Source organism: Staurois parvus, unplaced genomic scaffold (assembly GCF_062004578.1).
Source record: "Staurois parvus isolate SC_StPar_1 unplaced genomic scaffold, SC_StPar_1.0 ptg000155l, whole genome shotgun sequence".
Classification (NCBI taxonomy): Eukaryota; Metazoa; Chordata; class Amphibia; order Anura; family Ranidae; genus Staurois; species Staurois parvus.
Genome location: NW_028317951.1, coordinates 24341400 through 24367754, shown reverse-complemented (window position 1 = coordinate 24367754; position 26355 = coordinate 24341400). Strand labels below are relative to the sequence as shown.

The following is a 26355-nucleotide window of genomic DNA, read 5'->3' as shown; positions in this document are numbered from 1 at the left end:
AACTTTTTGGCCGGAATGAGCAAAGGTACGTTTGGAGAAGAAGGGGCACAGAATTTAATGAAAAGAACCTCTATCCAGCTGTTAAGCATGGGGTTGGATCAATCATGCTTTGGGGTTGTGTTGCAGCCAGTGGCACAGGGAACATCTCACGAGTAGAAGGAAAAATGGATTCAATAAAATTTCAGCAAATTTTGGATGGTAACTTGATGCCATCTGTGAAAAAGCTGAAGTTAAAGAGAGGATGGCTTCTACAAATGGATAATGATGCTAAACACACCTCGAAATCCACGGGGGGATTACATCAAGAGTTGTAAACTGAAGGTTTTGCCATAGCCTTCACAATCTCCTGACCTCAACATAATTGAAAATCTATGGATAGACCTTAAAAGAGCAGTGCGTGACAGACAGCCCAGAAATCTCAAAGAACTGGAAGACTTTTGTAAGGAAGAATGGGCAAAGATACCTCAAACAAGAATTGAAAGACTCTTGGCTGGCTACAAAAAGAGTTTACAAGCTGTGATACTTGCCAAAGGGGGCAGTACAAGATATTAACTCTGCAGGGTGCCCAAACTTTTGCAGATGCCGTTTTTTTGTTTTCTGCTATTTTTAAAGTGTAAATGATGGAAATAAAATCTAACTTTTGTTGACATGTTATAAGAATGTCTAATCTGTAATTTGATGCCTTTTGGAGATTTTTCCATCTTTCCTTGGCTTCTTTATGCACATTAATACAAATTTTTAGCTGGGGTGCCCAAACTTTCGATCCCCACTGTATGTTACTAACTACACTATACTACCAAAAGTATTGGGACACCCCTCCAAATCATTGGATTCAGGTGTTCCAATCACCTCCATGGCCGCAGGTGTAGAAAATCAAGCACCTAGGCATGCAGACTGCTTCTACAAACATTTGTGAAAGAATGGATCGCTCTCAGGAGCTCAGAGAATTCAAGCGTGGTACCATGGTAGGTTGCCACCTGTGCAATAATTCGATCCGTGAAATTTCCTTGCTACTAAATATTCCACTGTCAATTGTTAGTGGTATTATAACAAAGTAGAAGCAACTAGGAACAGCAGCAACTCGGGCACGAAATGGTAGGCCACGGTAAAAAAAAAGTGCCTAATGGTCTCCAAACTGCAGCTTTTTGCTTGCCTTTACCCAGTCTTTGGGACACTCTTAATCCCATTGATATGAGGCACTATTTCTCCCACTGAAACCAACAAGGAGGCACATTCATTCCATTGACACCAACAGAGGGGAACCATTCCTATCACTGACACCAACGATGGGGCACTATACCTTCCATGGACATCATCACTTTTTTCCCCCCTCTGATACCAATGATGGGGCACTATTCCTCCCCATAATACCAATGATGGGGCACTATTCCTCCCCATAATACCAATGATGGGACATTATTCCTCCAACTAATACCAGTGAAGGGACACTATTCCTCCCAATAATACCAGTGAAGGGACACTATTCCTCCCAATAATACCAGTGAAGGGACACTATTCCTCCCAATAATACCAGTGAAGGGACACTATTCCTCCCAATAATACCAATGATGGGGTACTATTCCTCCCACTAATACCAATGATGGGGCACTATTCCTCCCAATAATAGCAATGATGGGGCACAATTCCTCCCACTAATACCAATGACGGGGCACAATTCCTCCCACTAATACCAATGATGGGGCACTATTCCTCCCACTAATACCAATGACGGGGCACTATTCTTCCCACTAATACCAATGACAGGGCACTATTCCTCCCACTAATATCAATGACGGGGCACTATTCCGTCAACTAATACCAATGATGGGGCACTATTCCTCCAAATAATACCAATGATGGGACACTATTCCTCCAACTAATGGGGTACTATTGATGGGGCACATGTCTCCAACTAATACCAATGATGGGGCATTATTCCATCAACTAATACCAATGATGGGGCATTATTCCATCAACTAATACCAATGATGGGGCATTATTCCATCAACTAATACCAATGATGGGGCACTATTCCTCCAACTAACACCAATGATGGGATACTATCCCACCCACTAATGCCGATGATGGGTCACTATTCCTCTCACTGTAACCAATGATGAGGCACTATTCCTCCCACTAATACCAATGATGGGGCACTATTCCTCCAACTAACACCAATGATGGGATACTAATCCTTCTACTGACTACAGGCTCTGAGTAATTTGTTTTACTCACATTGACCACCAAGCCTAAAACATTGGTTACTCCTTTTGATGCTGGGGCATGTTATACTCCCACTGGCCACTTCAGCCCCCCAAAGTCTGAAGAACAGTAAACTGGTCCTTTTTTTAGACAGTTTGGAGACCCCTGACCTAGGTTATCACAAATGTTTACACACGTACAATGCAAAATAATGTTGAAATCAGGAGGTGAATGCAAATATTTTTAATTTGTTTGCATAGCTAAACATTACTGTCCAAAAGAGAGCAGTGTGAATGGGCACACAGTATACAATACTGCTGCATTCAAATATGTAAAGTATGAATATTAATGCTATCAATTTCACTGCTCAGTTCTCCACTGTGCAGGAGATGGCAGAATGATGCAGATGCAGAAAAGGATTTTACCCCTACCCCAGCTGTGCACCCTCATACCCAGAGAACGGTCTGTAAGCATGAGACTCGCCATTATAAATCGGGTAAAAAGGAGAGGAATAATTGGTCTCATTGCCAAAGGTAAGGGCTGGGAGAGCCTGTATTTTCATTACAAATGATCAAGGATCTAAGTAGTTGCTTAGATCACTTTTACTGATCTCAAAATTGCCACACAAAAAAAAAAGTTCTGGGCTGCTTCTGCCACCCAGAGCTTATTTAAACCCTTTGTTTGCCATTACAGCAATGTAAGGAGTGCATATTTATGGTTAATATGAAAACCCCTGCTAGTGACACGAGAGGAATAATAAAACACTCTCTCTTTCATAGGTATGAGTAAATATATCAGTACCCAGTCAATGATCAAATCCAAACCATGTCTTGGAAGTTTGAATGAGATTGGTAAACCAAAGAGTGGACAAATACTTAATAGAGTGGTTGCAGAAGTACACTCCCAGTGACCCTGCAAGGTGTTCGCTGGATTCTTGCTGCAGTGGATTACAAAGAACTCAAATTATGGTCAATTGAATGAGCTTTCTGATGTTTAGCTCATTGATGGGTAGCATTAAAAGTTCATTGAGTGCTTTCATGTGTTGCCTGGAATTTTTCTTTAATTTGTCCCACTTAATGTTTGCTTGACATTTCAGGCAGCCCTTGCATATTGCATCCACAGCCTACAGAGATCATCTTTGATTTTGTTTGTAATTACACTCATGGTAAGCTTGCCTTAAAAAAAAAAAAAAAAAAAAAAAACCCAAAAGCTCTCGCTTTAGTACAGTATTCTAAAATACAGTTAGAGTAGTGGTGGTCATCTAACTTGGTGTAGGGGCCTTAAATGCAGCCTATGACATCACCAAAGGGTTGTACATATTATTCAGTAAATGTAATGTTAAGCTGTCAGATACGGCAGAAATGTAACAGGAGATGGTCAAAGACTATAGACATGCAACAAAAGATGGCCAGAAACTATGGACATGCTATAGGAGTTGAAGACTTTGGATATACTTCAGGATACTGCAGGCACATTACATGCAACTGCTAGAGGTCAATGCAAAACAGTCTTTTTACAAATGCTTTCAACATCACCCCTGCTTATTTAAAAAAAAAAAAAAAACAGCTACATTCCCGGCATGACAGGAATAACTGTCACATTTGCATGTGCTGTCAACCAAACTGTCAAACCATCAAATAACTGGAGTCATAACTGATGACATGTACAGTATTACGGCAGTTGCAGATTAAACAGAGGCTAAGATGGCAGCTTTCATGACTGGAAAGGATAGGAGGGTTTATTTCAGGTTTAAAAGTGGAACTAAACCTTCATATCCTTTTCAGTCAAGGAAGCTGCCATCTCAGCCTGTGCTTGATCTGCTACTGCTATGGTGCTGATCAGTTATGACACCAGGCATTTGACGGTTTGACAGATTGGTTGAGAACACAAGCAAATATGACAGCTAGTAATCTCGGGAGCTGGGAATGTAACAGTTTTTATAAACCGTTAAAGAAGTTTAGTTCTGCTTTAAGGCCTCATGCACACAGGATGTTTTTTTGTTTTGTTTTTTTTTTAAACTCTCCTAGAAGCCTTCCTCTTGGCAGCAGTGTCTTTGCAGAAAAAAAACATCTAAAGTTTTTACAAGCGTTAAGGCACATTTATGGGCGTCAAGCGCTTTGGCATTATTTTAATTGGCCAGAATAATAATTTATTCTGGCCCTTGAAATTAATTAACACTCAAGTGCTAAATGCACCTAGCATTAACATGGATTTAGATACGTTTTCAAGTGTCAAATATATTTCTGCCAAAATGATGCTGCTCCTGGCGCATTGGCAGTGGGATTTATTTCCCTTACGCGTTGACAGTGGGGTTTTTTCCTGAATGACAATCCAAAGAACATTAGCATATCCACCAGGGACTGGCTCAAAAAGAAGCAATGGAGGGTTAAGGACTGGTCTAGTCAAAGCTCTAATTTGAATCCTATTGAAATGTTGGAGTATTTTGAAAAGAGTAGTTCATGCAAGGAAACCCTTCATTTTTCAATTCAAGAAATTTTGCACATAGGAGTGGTCAAAAATCTCTAGCGCTGCACTTTATTTATGAAAAATCTCACTGAGTTGATGTTGGAGAGTGGTGGGCAGTTACACCTACAAAAAAAAAAAAAAAAAAAAAGATTTCTGCTAAAAGGGGACAATACCATCATACCAATACCAGGATGTATTAACTTTTTCCATAGTACACCATTACATCTGTTATTAATGTCTTTGTTCATTAACCACTTGGCAACTGCGCTATAGCCAAATGACGGCTACAGCATGGTTGTTTAGTCCTGGGAGGGCATCATATGACATCCTCCCAGAACGCGCCCCCAGGGGCGCGCACCCGGCGATCTCTGTGATTGCTGTATCTTACAGACACAGCTGATCACGTGATGTGGTAAAAGGCTGCTGTGATTGGCCTTTTACCAATGACACAGCAAATAACCAGTAAATGCAGTTGCCAGTTATCGCCTCCACTTTCCTCACACTGTCACAACGTGAGGAAATTACTACCGATAACCGACAATTTTCAGAGGACGGATCAGCACCGATCATCAGTGCCGCCCACCAGTGCCCAGCAGTGTATCCCCCATCAATGCCGCCAGTCAGTGCCACCCATCAGTGCCCATCATTGTTGCATATCAGTGCAGCATCATCAGTGTCAGCTCATCAGTGCTGCCTATCATTGCCCATCAGTGCTGCCTATCCATGCCACCTCATCAGTGCAGCCTCATCAATGCACATTAGTGAAGGAGAAAAATTACCTGTTTGCAAAATTTTATAATAGAAACAAAGAAAACTTTTTTTTTTAATTATTTTTTTGCTCTTTTTTTGTTTATAGCACAAAAAATAAAACACCCAGCAGCAATTAAATACCACCAAAAGAAAGCTATATTTGTGTAAAAAAAAAAAAAGATGAAAAGTTCATATGGGTACAGTGTTGCATGACCGCGCAATTGTCATTCAAAGTGCAACAGCGCTGAAAGCTGAAAATTGGCCTGGGCAGGAAGGGGGTAAAAGTGCCCAGTAGGCAAGTGGTTAAATGATTGAAAAGCAAAGTGAGGTTTTTATTATTATATTATGGTATCAATATAATCCTAATATTTATTAACAAAATATACACATTTCTGGCTGCAGTGAAGAGTTTTGTGTTTCCCTAAAGGTTTAGCTGCATATGGGTCAGCACGTCTTACTAATTATGACGTTTTACAAACTTCTTTTTTATTTTAGTTACTATTACTTGCATCACCTAGATTTTTTTATTAAATAATCATCACAGGCTCCAGTTTTCAAAGTAAATAAGTCATTTTATTTTGTATGGACTTGAGACATGAATATTTCTGAAACCAACTGACATATACAATAATCTGTGATAAATGATTTACAGGAGTTCTAAATAAGCAGATTCATTAGTGATCAGGTTCGGATTTAGGTTCATGGTCAATGAGGTTTTTATCCAGCGTTTCATAAAAATACCACGGACCATCTCCCTTCTTTCTCATAGAGGCACGGGCAATATCTTCATACAACCTAAAGCAAAATAGACAAAGTTATATCAACTCATACTAAATAAAAATAAAACACAAGGCGCTTGAACCATGCATAAAATAGACAATTGAACAAAACCTCTTCTTGCTGACGTTACAGAAACTTTTTAGGAAATTCTAGCACTTTTATTATGCCAAGTACAAAAATATTAAATTGGAATATTGTAAAGCGCTATGCAAACTGTTAGCGTTTTATAACTCCTGTATTATACAATAATAATTTTTAATATTTACCAATGACAGCCAGTAGGTGGCAAACTTCATACAAGAGCAGAAACTTTCCCCAACCTATTCTACAGCTGTTATATGAAACAGATATGAAGAGCAGGGAGATCAAATTGCAAAGACTGCAGTGTGAGTCACAGAGGAAGATTGTGCCCCCTCCTTCTCTAGTAGCAAGGTTAGCGTATGTCTTAGTTTAAACAGGGTGCTTACAAGTAAACAGATATTTATTTTAATGAAGTAAACCAGACAAAAATGCAATCTTACTGGTTCATCTGGGTACAGCAATTTCTTCCTATGGTCTATTTTAATAAATAAGCCAACATAGTACATATCTAGATTTGTTTTTGTGCATGGAGTTTATACTGTGATTAAGGTACACACACAAAAAAAACAAATAAATAAATAAATGGTGATCTAATGCCATATACTCGCCCCCAGCCCCTGCTATACTTGCCTCCTTGGGTGATTAGCAGTAACTGCCCAAGCAGCCAGGGCAGCAGACTGGGGATTTGAAAGCCTTACTTTTTTCCCCCTTCTTTCCTTATGTCTGCCGGGACAAATTACAGAGATTCCAATTGGTTGCATGCTGGCATGCAACCGCTTTGACCAATTGGGATTGTTCTGATCCATCCTGGAAGCCCTAAGCAAAGAGGGGGTAGAACAACAGGGCTCTAAAATCCCACATTCCTTCACCGGCTGCACAGGCAGTGACCACTAATCACCCATGGAAGTGCAATGGGGACTGGAGGTGGGGGTGGGGAGGTCGTACGGTGTTAGTTCACATTCTTTGTTTTTTTTCTTTTTTTTTGTGAAAAAGCTGAATATACAACTTTAAAAAGGACAACTGGGTGCTCTAAAGCCCTTCCATATTTCAAGTATGGGCCTCTTAAAGCGGTTGTAAAGGCTCAAGAGTTTTTACCTTCATGCATTCTATGCATGAAGGTAAAAAAGTACCTGTGTGCAGCAGTGCTCCCATCCCCCTCAATTCTTACCTGAGACCCATTGAGATCCAGCGATGTGTACGACAGCCTCGGCTGTCCCAGGTCTCCGCCTCCTCATTGGCTGAGACAGCAAGTGGAAACCATTGGCTTGCACTGCTGTCAATCACAGCAAGTTAGCCAATGAGAAGAGATAGGGGAAGGCCAAGCGATGGCCCCATGTGTGAATTGACACACAGAGCAGTGGGTGCCCCCATAGCAAGCTGCTTGCTGTGGGGACACCCGACAGAAAGGAGGAGCCAGGAGAGCCTGTGGGGGACCTCAGAAGAGGAGGATCCAGGCTTCTCTGTGCAAAACTATTACACACAGCATGTAAGTATAGACATGTTTGTTATTTTACAAAAAAAAAAACCCAAAAATTAACCTTTAGAATGGCTTTAATTTAGCAGAAACTTTGCCGTTACCTGGAATAACATGGAATTTAAATATCTCCCGAGGACAAACCAAGCTCTATATTTTAAAAGGCAAAAAGTAGAAAACTTTTTTTTTTCACCATTGGTAATATTAAAACAACTAGTTTTTCATAAACAGAGGCCGATTTACTAAAGGAGTTGAGAATGTTCACAGAAAAGTATTTCAAATTGTCCATTCATGTATAAAGTAAATTCTTATTTATTTATTTTATCTGTACAAGATTAGGTAATTGCAGTGAATCTCCTTTCTTATTTGTGTTTATTATTCTCAACTCCTTTAGTAATTCAGCCTCAATTCTATCAAAATGACAAAAAGTCACAGCATTTACATCTGCAGTCATGGGAAGACTAGACACTAGGGAAGACTAGGGTGTAACATGCAACATGGTGCAAATCTGGGTGTGTCAAGATGCCTGGTCTGCCAGATGTACTTTGTGGTTCCATCTGCTATCTCCTACATCATCACTGTGTAATGTAGGAACGTGGAGGGCAGCAGAAAAAAAAAAAAAAGAAAAACCTGACAGTGGGCTGGTAGCTGAAGATTCTTGAAGATAGCAAAGATTTGAGTTAGCATCCTCTCCCACAGCACCCCTCAGGCATGGATCCGCAGTAAATGTCAGGATGGCAATGGGAGCAGATCATAGAATATTGATTCCCTGATCTGTACTGTGATCAGTGAACCCAGAAGCGTGGAGTATTTCAAGGTTCAAAGCTGTCAAAATCCTAGCTGAACTTTAAGGTAAACGGCTATCAAGCACAGTTATGTGCTTGATTGGTTGGAATGGAGGGCAGGGGAGATACTAGGGGTCCAATAGACCTCTGTTGTCTCCATAAAGACAATCTGTCAATGCTATCACATAATGTGCCACTGTGTAGCCTGCAGATTTCGGTTTGTGAAATTCTTATGTCCTTGCTGTAGTGGTTCTGCTAGAGCTGCAATTTCATTCACATGTGCTGCAGGCTTCTCTGTTCAGCTATGGGAGTCACTTGGGTCATTCCAATGTGTGTCTGTGTGGTGTGTGTGAAGGAAATAAGTATTTGATCCCCTGCTGATTTTGAATGTTTGCCCACTCACAAAGAAATGATCAGTCTACAAATCGAATGGTAGGTGTATTGTAACACTGAGAGACAGAATAGCAACTAAAAATTCAAAAGAAATGCATGTCTAACAAATTAGGCACTGATTTGCATGTTCATGAGGGAAATAAGTATTTGATCCCCTATCATTCAGCAGGATTTCTGGCTACCAGGTGTCTTTTATACAGGTAGAGATTAGAAGCGGTATCTTAAAAGGGAGTGCTGCTAATCTCATTTTGTTACCCGTATAAAAGACACCTGTCCACTGGAGCAATCAAACAATCAGATTCCAAACTCTCCACCATGGCAAACACCAAAGAGCTGTCCAAGGATGTCAGGGACAAGATTGTAGACCTACACAAGGCTGGACTGGGCTACCAAACAATATATATATTGTAATGATACTGACCCAGTCTGCGCTTGGGTATTTCCATTAGACTACCGCTTCCCCGTCCAAACACCGACCACAGACACCACAACCGACCAAACAAGACTAGATGATACCAGTCTGTCTGAACATGGAACTCTTTATTTGAAACTTGAACTGGCTTTTTATACACTCGGGAAAATCCCCCCTCCCTGCATAATGACACGGAGCGGGGCAATCTACACTTAGCTACAAGAGACACACCAACAGACAGTCCCATCAGGAGGGAGGCTGTTGGAAACACACCCCCACCAAGCCAATACACAAACACATACATCCCATAATAGTTTGCTCTACTGGGCAAATAAATAAAAATACAAATAAGGACAATAGGTTCTGTCCATTCATTACTAATTTCTCTGCCCAGTACAAAGATGTAGCCAAGATCATTAAAAAACATTGGTGTATCCTCAAAAGTGACCCCGTACTAGGTAGCTCGTTACCTGACCTACCAGAAATCACCTATAGGAGAGCTTCTTCTCTTAGGAATAAACTTGCTCCAAATGTGGTAAACCCACCGAGACAGCTTACGTTTTTTAATCGAAAAGGCTTCTTCCCATGCAACCGATGCATGTTATGTGTCTATAATGGCATTCACAAAACACCCATTTTTACTTTTTGCTCTCGCTCTACTGGTAAACAATACAAGATAGACTCTACCATCACATGTAATAGCCTCCACGTTGTTTATCTCCTTGAATGTTCCTGCGGAAAACAGTACATTGGCAGGACCACCAGGAGATTAAGAGACAGGCTACGTGAACATCTCACAAATATAAAGAAGGGTTTTAAAGAACACTCTTTATCTATGCACTTTCGCCAACAATACAATCGGGACCCACATTCCCTTAAATTTATTGGCATTGATACAGTCCATAGACACTGGAGAGGAGTCCATAAACGAAGAGCAGTCTCTAGGTTAGAAACAAAATGGATCTATTTATTACGTACATCATCCCCTTTAGGCCTTAATATTGAGCTGGACATCAATTGTTTTATCGATACTAGTTAATCTGCATTCAATTTTTACTATACATTTTTATGACATGCGTTTTTGTCAGTTAGTTTTTGTGAGGTTTGGTTGCTCTTTTAATGCTCTCTTTATGAAGTTTATTATTGAGTCGGTCATTTTTTAGCTTTCATATATTTTTAGTATATAACATTTTATATATTTTTATATTTTTATTGTTTATTGATGCGTTTTGCTATGTGGATTTTATTCTATTCGCATCTTTATGATTATCCATTATAGTGGATCTTTTACTCTTTATTTTAGTTTATTTTAACTATATGCATTTATCCAAATCTTTTATGTATATATTGTGGCCACATGCGTTTATGTATATATAGACGTTTACTTTTTCTGACATAATTTATATAATAATCTGCTATGCCTTAGTGGTATTATTCCACAGTGTTTTATTTCTGTTTTTATGACCCATTGACATATTGTGTAGTATGAGTTTGTTTTAAATACATGGTTATACTACATATATGACGGGTTTTTTATCAACTATATACCCCACGTTCATGTGTTTGTGTATATATATATCCACTTGGTGGAACACCTCTCTGAACGGTTTCCATTGCTAGGGTACTTATGCATGCTATTTTATATGCTATTCTTATAGTTATCATTTGATCCATCTCCACAGAGGCACTTTAAAATAGTTATAGCAGTAAGAACACTGGTTTATTACCTCAAGCTTAAATAATTATATGCCAACTATATGCCCTTTGTATACAGGTTCAGTGTCCCCTCCTATATTATATGTTAGACACTCTACAGACTTAATGTCCCCAGCTGTATCCATTAACATGGACTTCTGGCTTGTTCTGTCCACCTGCACTGTTCTTCAAGAAAATGGCCGCCGTATGAGCGTACTGCGCATGCGCGGCTTTGCCGCAATGACGTCATCGGTGCGTACTGCGCATGTGCACCGCGGACTATAAAATAGATCGTTTTTTCTGCAATGCACCCCCTTTGAAAACGTGTGTGTGACACGAAACGCGTCAGAGAGGTGCCCCCCCACTGTCTGGACATACCACTTAGCTGCCCCATGTTCCTGTGATCAATATTTGTAAGTGTGTTTTTTATAATTTGTAATTACTACGGAAATAAATATAATACTACACTATCAAAGCTTCTGGCCTGTGGCTCTCTTTTTTGGAGGGAGCCCGGGCCTTTTGAAGGTGCTCGGTTCCTCTTGGTCTCCTGTGTGTTGCTGGCTGGCTTGCTGGATTCATCTTCCTATTGGCTGATGTATATCTCTGGGATCATCGTCCTGGGAACATGACATCTAGTGGCGAGAGATCAGATGACATCATCCCCTCCAGTGGCTTCCTTTCAGAGTACCAGGAGTAGGTCTTAATTACTCCATGCTCCATGTGCTGAGACATCTGGTTAGTGCAAGCTATTTTCAGCTTTTTCAACACAAGAGTCACGAACTTTCCTCTGGTTTTCCAACCCTGGATGCACCACAGAAGTCAAGAGTTTAATATGTTTTATATTTTAATGTTTATTTTTATTATGAATTTTACCTAATTCAGATTCACTATATGCGATCAGGTTTCTCTAATATATGAGATCTGGTTAATCTCTAATTTATGAGCGCTGCATATTTTTATGACATACTATCCGAAGTTTTTTGAGGTTTACTTTCTATGCCAGCAGCTCAACTAATTATTTCAATAACCCACACACTTATATATCTACTTGAATAATTATTAGACACCTAGCGCTGTTGCACTTTATTTCATTTTAAGACACACAATAGAACAATGGGATGCAACCACATGGCATTAAACAATCCACAACCCCCACCCACTTATCTCCTAAACATGTCTACATAATATTAGGACATATCACCCTGTACCCCAAACAGGCACAGGGTGACTTACACATAAGAGGGATATGGGGAGCTGAGACAGGGGTCTCCCCACCTCTCCAAAGTGAGCTGTGTTCCATGGGCCCCCCACACAAAGTGACTCCCGTCACATATATACGCACTCACGCTTAGTGCAGTCTCCCTATTATGTGCATCCCTGGCTTTGTCTACTGTCTGTGCTTTTCTGCCACCCACCCTGACCTCTACTTGTTCCTGGATTCCCTTCTGTCTCCTGTAATTGTACTTTGCACACTCTAGTGGTCGCTGCATCCTCAGCTGGGCTCACCAGGGCGCCATGACCTGGTCCCAGTTTGCGGAAAGACCAGCCCACCCCACCATCAGGGGCCCTGGTGAAAAAAGCAGGTTGGGGCATCGACTCCACACCCTAGGGAACCCCGAGTTGGCGATCTACAAGGGCTCATTGCCACAGAAATCTGACATAGTGGGCTTGTTAGCCCCTTTGTGATAGTGACAAAGTTAAATAAAACTAAGTATTAACTGTAAATTAAAATGAAATGAATAATAACAAAAAAATGAAGGAACCCTGTGCATAGACAAATGTAAATATATGCGTAGGGTGTGCAGATGCATGTAAAATTGTGCCACACGTGAGAGGTAACCACACAATCATTGGCATGAGAGCAATAATTCTTGATTCATCATTTACAATTAACTCGAATCAAGAATTATTAATTGGTAACCTGTAAAGGCTTTTAAAGCATCACCTATGTACAATTTTAGGTACTGTAGTTTTTCACCATTTCACTGATGCATGCAATTTTATGGTTTGATATGTTTGGTATCTATTTACTCAATGCAGTCCTACCTTTTATGTTTTACCAAATAATTTTTCTAATTGAAAAAAGGAATATATTGACAGGGGCAGACTGACCATTTGGAAACTTGGGCACTGCTGGAGGGCCCGGGGTTAGTAGGGGGCCCATGAGATGCCCCTGGTACCTTTTTCATAGGCTTTTTTGAGTTTGGGCAAGGACACAGGGGCCCCATGATCCCATATTGCCTGGGGGCCCCATGATCCATATTGCCTGGGGACCCCATCAGTCTGCCCCTGTATGTTGTTATTTGACAAAAGTAGACTTTTAGGGCAAATGTCCATCAACTTTTAAATATGTAGCTCATTTATTTTCATGACTATAATATTCTTTTTGACTTTGGGAAAGAATACAGTAGTCACAGATACATTTAAAAATACATTTCTATTAAAAAATATCTTGTAAAGTGTTTAGTTATTTGTCTACCTGAGCTGGCGTTTCTCGTTTTCAGTGGAGAGTATAGCTAGTCCTCTCTCATAGGACTCCTCAAAAGAATGAAAGATATTGCGGGACAGCCAACGAGTGATTGGGTGCTGAAAAAGTAAAAAAAAAAAAAAAAAAAAAATCAGAATTATAACTTAGATAAAGAAACCTAAAACCCAACTCCAGGAAACAGTAAATATCCTCCCTTGCAAGTGAGGCTGTTCCCACACTGCAAGGGTTAATAACTCAGTTTAATGGATGGTAAAAGCACTTTTACTTACCTGATCCTCTGCTCCTCCATGCTCCAACAGTTAACTTTTTCTCAGAGTCTTCACATTAGGTAAGTGAAACCGCTTTACCCAGTCACCTAAATATAAATGGCATTTAACCCTTGCAGTGTAGCTGCAGACCCAGTGCAGGAGAGAATTCAGAACTTCCATATATTTTTTTTTTAAATTGCGAACATTTGTTTGTTTTTACTGTTTGGATTAGAGTCTCCTTTACATCAAGACTTCCTAGTATTTAGAGGAAAAATAAAGCAAAAAAAAAAAAAAAAAAAAAAAAGAGGCACCATTGCCGATTTATTCCTTAAAGTGACTCAGATTCAGATCAAGAAGGATGTTTACTTAGTAAAGTGTATGATCACTTAGTAAATAGCTGTGTACCCCCTGAATAACTAGTAGTGCATAACAAAAAAATACAACACACACATAACACAGGATATTTGCTGGCACAATAATTGATTGAAGTGAACACAACTTCACTTCATTTACATAGCGAAGGCTGGCCATACACATTTTTTTTTTATTTCATTCAGCCACATAAACCAAGTGAAGGGAGGAAAATCCCACCCGCCAGGACATTGTACTCTCACAGTGGCACCCAATACACTGATTATCCAAACATTTCTGACATGTTCCCAGCAAGGGAGGCCACACACTGATCACAATTCTCCCAATTCAGTAGGGATTCAGTGTATGCCCAGCTTAAAGTGGAACTACACTGCACCACAAACCAAAAATGCAATTTAATTAAATTGGTAATGTTCAAAGCAAACACCCACATCTATTCACTTCTTCCTGGTTTATTTTGCAGATAAATCATTTTGAAAAACACCCCCTGGCATTTCTGGAAGTGGCCATCTTGAGCAAGGGGAGAGGATTTATGTAGCATTTACTTCCTGGAATCCATCTGCCCTTAGCTCATGCATAGGCTAAGCTGAGAACCCTCCCTCCCCTCCTGAAGACTCCTGGGATGTATGAAATCATTTGCCTAGGGATGAAAACCAGGAAGTAACTAAAGGATTGTAACAAAAAAAAAAATTAAATTTTAAATAAGTCAATGATATATTTTCCCATCTATTTTCTAATGCTAGCAGCATAAGGAATTAAAATAGTCCATGCTGTTAGAGAGTGAAGTTCCACTTTAAGTGAACACTTTGCAAAATAGAACACACACTATGATAAAACCTGAAAACTGCTCCAGGCACGAGCACAAGCTTTTAACCTGCAAATATTGTCAATTGCTGGGCTATTTTATGGGCAGCACAGTAGCTAAATGGTTAGCACTTCCGCCTGACAGTACTAGGGTCATTGGTTCGAATCCCAGCCACGGCACCACCTGCCTGGAGTTTGCATGTTCTCCAGGTGCCTGCGTGGGTTTCCTCCGGGTACTCCGGTTTCCTCCCACACTCCAAAGACATGCTGGTAGGTTAATTGGATCCTGTCTAAATTGTCCCTAGTATGTGTATGTATGAATGTGAGTTAGGGACTTTAGATTGTACACCCCTTGAGGGTTAGGGACTGATGTGAATGTACAATATATATGTAAAGTGCTGCGTAAATTGACGGCACTATATAAGTACCTATAATAATAAATATTTTAACAGGCTATCCTTACCTCTATGTGCCTGCACTTTACACCTGCAGTAGTTTTCTAGTGTTTTATGCACTCCACTACTGAATGCTATACTACTCCCTAGTCCAACTTACCTGATAGTACTCCCAGTGTTCAGGAACATAGCCTTCTGGAATTTCTGCCAGTTCGGCTGGACCTGGTAACATGAAATAGAAACTCATAAAAAAAAAAAAAAAAAAAAAAAAAGTACTAGATGGAGGAGGAGCCTTTATTTTCCACATGTCCTAGCATTAGCCTTTGTTAAAGGTCTCCATCCTTGCAGACATCTGAATATTCAGACACCTACTATCACTGCCATTTCAAATATTGCATAATATCGAAGTGCACATCTTTATGTGTAATGGATGGACAGGATCTCAGAAGAAAGCCACTCATTACTGCACCAACACACAGTGCTGGCAACGCTAGCTATTATCAATTAGTTTCTCCAGCAATTAGATCTGCCATCCTCTGTGGTGTGAGATTGGAGCAATAATACCTAAAATTTTTGAACCTATAAAAAGGACAAGTCCAGGTTTAGTTATAATTACAAAGACTCATACCCTAACTTTCTCAAAACTAAACCTACCACCTCCACCTGGGTGCTACTTACCTTTCTCTGATAGCAACAGTCTCCCACTGTGTTCACATCCCCTTCCAGAAACCTTCTCTGTGCTGCCCACATATGCACAGTGACTTCCCATAGACTTGGATGGGCCGTAGCTGGACTGTTGCAGTAGAGTTTCACTCAAATCTATGGGAAGTTATTGTACAGGCGGCAATGAAAACATTTCGGAATGGAAAATGTAACTAGTCCAGAAGGCTGCTGCTGTAGGAGACAGGCAAGTAAGCAGCTAGGTGGGAAAGGTGGGGTAGGATTAGATTAGACTTAGAGTATGATGGGGGGGGGGGGGGGGGGGCGAGTGATACTTTTTATTCATACCAGAACTTGTCCTTTATATTATGCAATGTAACCCAGATTCATAAGTACAAAACATTCCATCTTCGTTGTACATTGGGGACTCGGGGTAACCTATAAGACACTTTTTATTTGTGAAAAGGAATACATTATTCAATCAATTTTTTAATATACAAGTAAAAAAAAAACACATTACTTACCATAAAAAATATTGATGAAGGTTATGAAGATACCTGCAGGTATCGCACCAAGCAGTATGTAGAATTTCTGTAACACAAAATGAACATTTTTGTTGTAAGTAATAGACTGAGTCCTGGAATTACAGAAAATGGTGACAATGGCATCAGGACAGAGGGATTTCCTGGCTCTCTAGGCCCCAAGTTGTCCAAAGGAAATTGGAAGCCTATTTTAAGCTTGTGCTTTGGGAACCCACACCATGCAATTTCCATTACAAAATAATTGTACATTTAAAAACCTGGGGAGAATATAAACTCAAATCTGGGGTCATGGCCCACAGGTTACATACTGCTGCTGTAGAAAAAAAGGTCTCCTAAGGTTTCCTAATAGTTTCACAACTGTGAGTTCAAATAAATGGGCTGTGTAAAGGGAGGAGGGGGGGGGGGTGTCTGTTCCCTTCAGTCAGCAATCAGCTCTCCTCCCTGAGCTCTGCAGTGTGGAATTTCAGCTCTCTGCCCCCTGTTTTCTGACAGTTCAAACAAGCTTTATAAATTCTGGACTTTGAATGGATGTAGAGTAGAGAAGACTGCAAGTAAACAGGCAAAACCTATTTCATCTCTGTATATCACCTGAGGCCAGTCACTTCACTGGTTATATGTAAAGGTATACAACCATTTAAAAGCATAACTGTCTGCCCATCGGGAAGATTCCCTCTCTCTAATTATCCTGGTCAACAGTGACACCTTGAATGAAACAGAGGGCAAATCCGAAACGGAGTTGTCACCAGAGCAGGAAGGGGGGGGGGGGGGGAGAATCCTCCAGTGAGGACATACATCTTCTTCTCAATTGCTGTTGATTCTACCGGAAAGGAAAGCTAGGAAAACAAACTCCTTAATGAGACGTGGTTATAACCCTCCCCTATTCTATCCAAAAAAAGGAACAACATTGTAAAATTAGCAAAAACCACTTTAAATGTAGTAGCTGCATCAATTTTCTTTTTTAGTTTTTTTTCTTTCCTTTTATTTTCACCTGGTGAACCAGCCAGCAACATTTCCTGTCCTAGGGTGTCTCCATTCCATTGGATGAGCAACAGAGCCACCCTTAGATAACAGCATTGTTAATATTGGGGCAGAATAGTGTTAAATGCAGTAATAGATTTAAACAGACTTGAATAACAAATTAAATTCAAACCCTAGCTAACACTTTTTAAAAAGTGGAACTTTATGACCAAAAAAAAAAAAAAGAAAAGAAATGGGCAAACAGGCAGGATTTTTAATACAGAAGAGACATGCTATGTCTTTTCTTCATCAAAGTTATTTACCTGCCTGTCCACCCCTGTACAGTTAGCAGCACAGGTACAGCTCATTGTACAAGTTCAGCGATGCTGAGATGATTAAGCCCCCATGTATGCGCAGGAGCAGGGGCGGACTGACCATTTGGAAACTCAGGCACTGCCCAAAGTCAGTAGGGGGCTCCATGAGATGCCCCTGGTACCTTTTTCATAGGCTTTTTATGAGTTTGGGCAAGGACACAGGGGCCCCATGATCCCCTATTGCCCGGGGGCCCCATGAGTTGTCAGTCCACCCCTGTGCAGGAGTGACTTCATCTCAGCTTGGCCAATGAAAGCAGCCAGAGATACCAGGAAGCTGGATGCCTGAATAGGTCGGCGGCTGGTGGGGAAGCTGCATTTCTAGAGTGAAGGAGAGTATAGATCTTCTTCAAGCAGTTGCATCAACAGTTTTTTTTCCATTTTAGGATAAGGGTTTTATATAAATAAATAAAAGCTGACCATTGTAAGCAGTCCTGTCAGTGTTAAATGATTTGTTTCAGTCCTCTAACTGCTGGACAGCGTGGTCCGTCAGCATGTAAAGAAAAAAAAAAAAAAACACAACAACAGACTTCTTGACCAAGCCACCAAGTGAAAATAAAGAAAAAAAGCCTAAAAAAGAAAAAAACGTATTCAGCCATCAAACTTAGAAATTTGTAAGCTGCATTACTGTTTTGGTCCAATACCACTTTAATCAGTTGCAGACTCTGGGCGTTCTACACAAATCCAAAAAATGTCATCATTGTACACAGGATATGTACAGAAGTACAGCCCTTTCGCTCTACTGCACCCACCCTGCCACTCCATCCCTGTACTGGGCAATTCAGCTCAGATTCATGACAGCAGCATTGCCGATACACAAAGTAAGTCCTGGCAGCTGGAGCTGCCAAAAAAAAAACAACAGTCTGACAATGTTTATCAACAACATTGCTCAGCTGCAAATACAGAAAGATTCAAAGAAACATTGTTTCATTTTATATCTATTTATTCATCTACAGATCAGAAGGGATGAACTTGAAATGTAGATGAATTCAATTGAAGCAACCTTTTTTTTAATAAATCAAATGTACCTTTGTTTAACCCTTTATTAACCCTTATTTCAAGCTACTTTCACACTGAGTTTTTGCATTAAAAAAAGCACCTGAAAACCTCAAGAAAAAACTTTCCCTAAGTATGTTTTCACACTGGGGCATTGCGCTTCCGTTGCAGTTTAAAAAAATCTTTGGAGCATGTTTGTTCAGTTAAAAGAAAAAAAAACCCCAAAAACGCCTCTTCCTACTGAAATAGATGAAAAACGTCTAAAAAATGCCTCTGAGAAATGTTTTTGGCGAAGTTTTTAAGTCACATATCCTTTAAAAAAATGCTCAGAAAGTGTGGCAAAAGCGCAGTAAAAACACCTATGTGTGAAAGTAGCCTTACGCTAATCAACCCTAATTAACTCCTCCTCCATTCAATTACATGCTCTATTTGTTTCTATTTTATTAACTAATAATATTTAAACTTTTTTTTTTTTGTTTGCTTTGTTCATTAATATTTTTACACCTTTAACATATATTTACATGCATTACATTGGAAAAAAACAGTGCAAAATTAAGCAAAAAAAAAAAATCTACTTCATCTGTAAATAACTTTGCAATGCTTTGTACCAGAATCATAATTTTAGTGCAATTTTAAAATAGGACAAATTACAGAATAGAATTCATACTTTTTGTGCAGGAACACTATTCATTTTTAAACTAACTCTGCTAAGGACAAAAAAAAGTGCAGGTTTTTTTTTTTTATTATTATGTTTAACTGTCTAAGGCTCATGTACACTGCAGCTGCTAAACTGAAGTTTAGGAGCACTTGTGCATTTTTTTCAGCAGCCCTGAACTCTCCTTTTATGTTTTCCTATGTGTCCATGTACAGAATCGTTTACAGGCAGTTGAGGTTGCAGGCATTTTTTTGAAAGCACAAAAATTGCGCTCAGAAGTAGAGTTTACCGGCGTTTCAAATGCCAAACGCTTGTAACCGCATGTAAACACTTGTAAATGCATTGGGTAGATGGGTTTTTGGGCTGGTCCATATCCAGATGCTGTCCAGTGCCTTTTTTCTGCATCAAAAATGAGTGCACAGCGTTTTCCATGTATTCAAATGGACCCAGTACACCAGCACAGTCAGTTCCAGGTTTCGTGTGCAGGAAAAAAATGGTAGAACGTGCTGCATTATTTCTGCACAGAACTGTACTGGAATATATCAAAAAAACACAAGGAGTGTTGTGTGCACTCTAGAATGCATCCGAAGGCATTACAGCTAGAGATGAGCAAATCGAACCAGGCGAACCGGAATTCGATACGAATTTCAGGAAAAATTCGATTTGCGGCGAATCCGAATATTTGCCTACTTTGGGTGCGCGAATCGGATTTTTCCCGATCAGCCGGCAAAAGTGTCCCTGCAGAGAGCTCCGCTATTATCTGACAGTTCTCTGACAGAAGGAACACATGTACAGCGGTTGAAACATGGTATCTATTAGTTTCCATTTAGGATACAGATGTTTCAACCGCTGTACATGTGAAGAAGCTGTCAGAGAACTGTCAGAAATAGAGGAACTCTGCACATACACTTTTTGCCGGTTTGGAATTCTTATTTTCATCCTACTTCTTCATCATCCTCATCCTCAGAAGAAGAAGAAGAGGATGAGGATGAAGAAGAAGAAGAAGTAGGATGAAAATAAGAATAATTCCAAGCCGGCAAAAAGTGTATGTGCAGAGTTCCTCTATTCTGCAGATACACTTAGAGGAGCTCTGCAGATACACTTTTTGCCGGCTTGGAATTAATCTTATTTTCATCCTACTTCTTCTTCTTCATCCTCATCCTCAGAAGAAGAGGATGAAGAAGAAGAAGAAGAAGTAGGATGAAAATAAGAATAATTCCAAGCCGGCAAAAAGTGTATCTGCAGAGCTCCTCTATTCTGCAGATACACTTAGAGGAGCTCTGCTGATACACTTAGAGGAGCTTTGCTGATACACTTTTTGCCGGCTTGGAATTAATCTTATTTTCATCCTACTTCTTCTTCTTCTTCTTCATCATCCTCATCCTCAGAAGAAGAAGAAGAGGATGAGGATGAAGAAGAAGAAGTAGGATGAAAATAAGAATAATTCCAAGCCGGCAAAAAGTGTATGTGCAGAGTTCCTCTATTCTGCAGATACACTTAGAGGAGCTCTGCACATACACTTTTTGCCGGCTTGGAATTAATCTTATTTTCATCCTACTTCTTCTTCTTCTTCTTCATCTTCATCCTCATCCTCAGAAGAAGAAGAAGAAGAGGATGAGGATGAAGAAGAAGAAGAAGTAGGATGAAAATAAGAATAATTCCAAGCCGGCAAAAAGTGTATCTGCAGAGCTCCTCTAAGTGTATCTGCAGAATGTCATTTATGGAAACAAATAGATACAATGTTTCAACCGCTGTATGGAGTGAATGTCCCAGAACTGTCAGAAATAGACTATTTCTGACAGTTCTGGGACATTCCCTCCATACAGCGGTTGAAACCGCTGTATGGAGTGAATGTCACAGAACTGTCAGAAATAGACAGAAACTGTCACAGAACTGTCCTTCTTCTCATCCTTCTCCTTCTTCTCATCCTTCTCCTTCTTCTCATCCTTCTCCTTCTTCTCATCCTTCTCCTTCTTCTCATCCTTCTCCTTCTCCTTCTTCTCATCCTTCTCCTTCTCATCCTTCTCATCCTTCTCCTTCTCATCCTTCTCCTTCTCATCCTTCTCCTTCTCATCCTTCTCCTTCTCCTTCTTCTCATCCTTCTCCTTCTCATCCTTCTCCTTCTCATCCTTCTCCTTCTCCTTCTTCTCATCCTTCTCCTTCTCATCCTTCTCCTTCTCCTTCTTCTCATCCTTCTCCTTCTTCTCATCCTTCTCCTTCTTCTCATCCTTCTCCTTCCTCATCTCCAAGGGCATTTAAATTAAAGGTACAGTGTTCTGCACTAATTTAAAGGCTCTCTGAAGCCTAGAAACCCTTTTTATAAGTTAACTTCGTAGCGAATTAATTCGCATCGAATCGAATTTCTTCCTGGAATTCGCCGAATCAGCCGAATCTAATTTTTGAAAAATTCGCTCATCTCTAATTACAGCACTATGTAGCTCCTCCCACAATGCCAAGCATGTTTCAAGAGCCACTTTTGCAACCTCCATCAGAAAGTAGTGCCCTCTCTGCTTCTGCTCTCTCTATTCCTCACAAAATGTCTGAAATAGTTAATTTACTATTTTTCAGTGTATTCTGGGCATTTGGGAGGGTCTCCTGAGGTTATCTTTTAAAAACACAAATGTGCAGAAACGCGGATAAACGCCTATGTTTTCTAGCAGTCAATTTCCAGCGTTCAGAAAAGTTTTTCAAACGCCCTGCGTACATGACCCATTAGGATTGCGAAAAAAAAAAAATCATTGTTGCAAGACAATATTCAAGATAAAAAAGCCTTGTTTGTACTTAAAAAAAAAAAAAAAGCAAACAAAAAATACATGTATACAAGATATCGCTGAATAAACAGGTCCATATCAGAAATTTAAAAATTGCTCTGGTTCATAAGGGGTGCACAGGTGTGAGAGGTGACGTGGTTAAACATACTTTAGGGTGAGATAAATACACTAAAATATAAAACAATTTTTCCAAAACCTGAAAATTTGTAACAGGTTCAAGCGGTTGGTTGTAATGGTGTAAAGAAGGATATATAAATACCAGGTAATACGTCAGAAATGTATAGTACTCAGAAAAGAAGTAGCCAAAACTAAAATCTCAAATGTCTCACAACTAACAGAGAGAAGACTTACAAGGTATGATGTGAATTTCCGGTCATGGTAACGTGAAGGACGAATGACAAATACCCTCTTGTCACTGCTGGAAAAACGCACAGGCACTAAAGATAAAACAAATGTGAAACGTCTGTGTAGGTTCTCATTTATCCAGGTCATGGTAGATCTAGTAGTAGTTAGTCACATCCAACTGGACTTCTTCAAGCCACTTCTTCAGTTCTGAGTGTCAGGAAGCTACACCAGCCAGCACATATCCAGACATGCAGCATGGACACCATAATCTATTCTCTATGGAATGTGCAGATGTTGGTTGCCCAAGAACAGGATGGGAGATGTGGAAGTTGTGGAATTGTCCTATTCCAGCACACAATCCCATCCTTGGTGTCAGGAAGCTCTACATTGGTGTTATGTCCTCAACTTACATGTCTAGAGCTGTGAACTGTTGGTACAATTTAACTACATGTGGAAGACATCATTTAACCAAAGCAGGAGCCCATGACCTCAGCTGTCTTCTACATGTGATGCCATTTTAACCTTTCACTGACCATATAACACATACAGTATACAACATGGGGACAAGGTGCTTTTGGGAGGGACATGAGGCCTGGTATGGTTCAGGAGGGGTGGTGTTCGCTAACCCCCCCCCCCCCGGTGCTGTGCTGCATGCTCAGATAAGGGTCTGGTATAGATTTTGGGGGGGAATTACATACTTTCTTTAACATTTCGGCGTAGTTTTAGCTAAATTTTTAATTGCCGGCAATTCTTTTTACATTCAGCTGTCAGTGGGGAACCCCGCTGACAGCTGAAACATTACCGCATGTTTTCACTACTAAAATACAGCATGAATTAATAACTCACGCGGTATTTATTAGCATTTTTTTGTGAACGCCAACGTTTTCTTTGAATAAATGCTGTGTGGTATCTTACCGCATACTCGGATGCGGTAAGATACTGCTTAGTAAATTGTCCTCTGGGTTCGAAGTTCACGGTCATCAGGGGGTTGTTCGGCCCATCAATAGTCACCATTTTTCTCTTGGTGTTAGGAAGACTTGTCAGAAGTGACTCATGAACATAGCAGAGGAAGGAGGCAGCAGACAGAAATGACACCTCGTACTCTGGATTGAGACAAGTACACTATAGATGGATACAGGCAGCACAGTGCCTAAATGGTTAGCACTTCCACCTGGCAGTACTAGGGTCATTGGTTCGAATCCCAGCCACAGCACCTCCTGCCTGGAGTTTGCATGTTCTCCCAGTGCCTGCGTGGGTTTCCTCCGGGTACTCTGGTTTCCGCCCACACTCCAAAGACATGCTGGTAGGTTAATTGGCTCCTGTCTAAATTGGCCTTAGTATGTGTATGTATGAATGTGAGTTAGGGATGTTAGATTGTACGCCCCTTGAGGGTTAGGGACTGATGTGAATGTACAATATATATATGTAATAGGAACGATTGAATCGCATCCTCTTGATGAACTCACATGACTAGTGCCGAAACGCGTCAAGCGGAGCGTACGAATGACGTCACGACATTCCCATTCATTGGGACAGCGGTTGTAGTATTAGTGAAATCGATTCAGGAATGACATTTTAGCAGACAATTGCACTTACAGAGAAGGGCCCCATGCTTTGCCTTGCATTTCATTCCATATGGTGACGGTTTTCTGAGCTTATACAGGACTCTGCTGTTCAGATGATACCGCCATCTTGTGCTTAATCGATATATTGCTGGATGTTCATCATAGGTGGTGCAGATGTGCACCTCCAGAACGTGAGTGCATTTCCTATGTTTTATTGCTTAATAAAAGTTTAAAAGGATAAAGCACTATGTTGAGTTCTTTTTAATGAGGAATACGGATGACACCAAGATGTTTATAAGGAGGAAGCATACTTTGGAGACCCCATTTAAAAAGCTGATCTTCTGAGTCCAAGTGGGACCAAAAGTGCAGTTAGACCGTAACATTGTACAATGTGAGGTCACACTGCGTGAGGTGAGCAGATATATGGTGGAGGATGTTTTCTTACTGGAATTTATGACAGCTGCAAATATTTCCGTTATCCACAGGAGGGTTTACAGAAGAACACTATTTTGATTGAACTTATGTTTATGACTTTTTTGAGTTGATTAAATATTATTATAATTTTTTTTTGGTTTGGGTGATTTTTAATTTTTTGTATTTAATTTCTTATTTTTCACAGTTTTTGATTCACGGGCATTGAGTTTTTTTCTTTATGTAGCGCAGCATATTTTTCTTCACTTTTATTCTCAGCAAACGCGAGTCATTGGCTCCCACTGCTGTCAATCACAGCCAGTCAGCCAATGAAGAGAAAGGGGAATGGGGCCAAGCTGCAGCTGTGTGTGAGAATGGACACACGGAGCAGTGGCTTGGGAACGCGTCTGCTTGGGTGCCCCCATAGCAAACTGCATGCTGTGGGGGCACCCGACAGGAGGGAGGGGCCAGGAGAGCCTGCGGGGGACCCGAGAAGAGGAGGATCCAGGCTGCTCTGTGCAAAACCACTGCACACAGCAGGCAAGTAGAACCTGTTTCTTATTTTCCAAAAAAGAAAAAAATTCACCTTTAGTATTGCTTTAAAAACAGCTCAACCATGCGAGGCTCCTCCCACACAGCCACATCATTCATGTGCAGAGTTCTATTAATTAATGAACTACAAGTCCCAGCAGCTTTAGCGGCTGTGGGCTTGTAGTTTTCAATGAACTACCATGGTGCTGTTGAGAACCATGGTAGTTCATTGAAGCTTCCTGTCAGAATATATACTTGCTTGTACATCCATTACGGCAAGCAGATAATCTGACAGGTCTGCAGGAGACCTGCATGGCAGCAGCAATCTGCTGATCCCTGGTGCAATGCTTTCATGGCTCCTGCAACCAAAAATAATAAATGCACTTTTTTTTACCTGCAAAAAAATGTGCATTTTTTTTTGGTCAAAAGGTGAATTTATCCTTTAAGCATGATGCAGATAAGACCCATGGAATGTACTCGTCCTGCACCGCCATCTGGTGTGAACCACCCCTAAATCATACCTCCTTTTAGATCCTTTTAAATGTGTCAAATTGTCCTGTTGTGACAGAATCCACATGACATCAGCTTCATGTACCCATCATCATGGCCCTAGGGTAGGGGAGACCCCTTATAGGGTGCCCTGGGAGAGACCCCTTAGAGGGTACACTGGCCCGGGGGAAACCCCTTAGAGGGTACACTGGCCATGGGGAAGACCCCTTAGAGGGTACACTGGCCCCAAATGTAGGGGATGGGTGGGTGGACCCTTCTGATCTCATACTGACGGCAAACAGTAGACTCATGTCCACATCACCCTTCTATGGTCTCCAGTGACAATGTCACCTATCCCCAGGCAGAGGTCACCGGGGACACCAGGCCCGGCCAGGCCGCCCTCTTACCCGCAGCGCTCGGTGCTCCTCTCCCCAGCACTCCCTCAGTCCGGAGCGCCCAACGCTGAGCACAGTGCAGCCGGCTGATCATCATCGCAGCCGCCGACCGGAGGACACTCATCCCCGCCATCATCACCCAGGACAGGCGTGGGGGATTGTGGGAGTTAGGATGAGCCTGCCAGTGACACGTCTAGTACTGGCAAGACTGCCCTTACTGGCTCATTCAGATAGCATTAAAAATATGGAGAAATCAGCTCCTTTCCAGCCGGCCAGTGGAACCTACTTACACCTATGTTATTGTCAGTATGCTTCTACAACC

The 26355-nt window shown here is 40.8% G+C and overlaps 1 protein-coding gene across 1 annotated transcript; it reads right to left on the bottom strand.

Moving 5' to 3' along the window:
- Positions 1–5969: 5969 nt before the first annotated feature.
- Positions 5970–26205, bottom strand: NDUFB5 (NADH:ubiquinone oxidoreductase subunit B5). Its single transcript, XM_089675551.1, has 6 exons — positions 26046–26205; positions 22649–22734; positions 16530–16596; positions 15506–15567; positions 13518–13624; positions 5970–6213 (listed from the first exon to the last, which is right to left on the bottom strand). The coding sequence occupies exons 1-6, from the start codon at positions 26167–26169 to the stop codon at positions 6093–6095; spliced, it is 567 nt and encodes a 188-aa protein (XP_089531677.1). The 5' UTR covers positions 26170–26205; the 3' UTR covers positions 5970–6092.
- Positions 26206–26355: the final 150 nt, after the last annotated feature.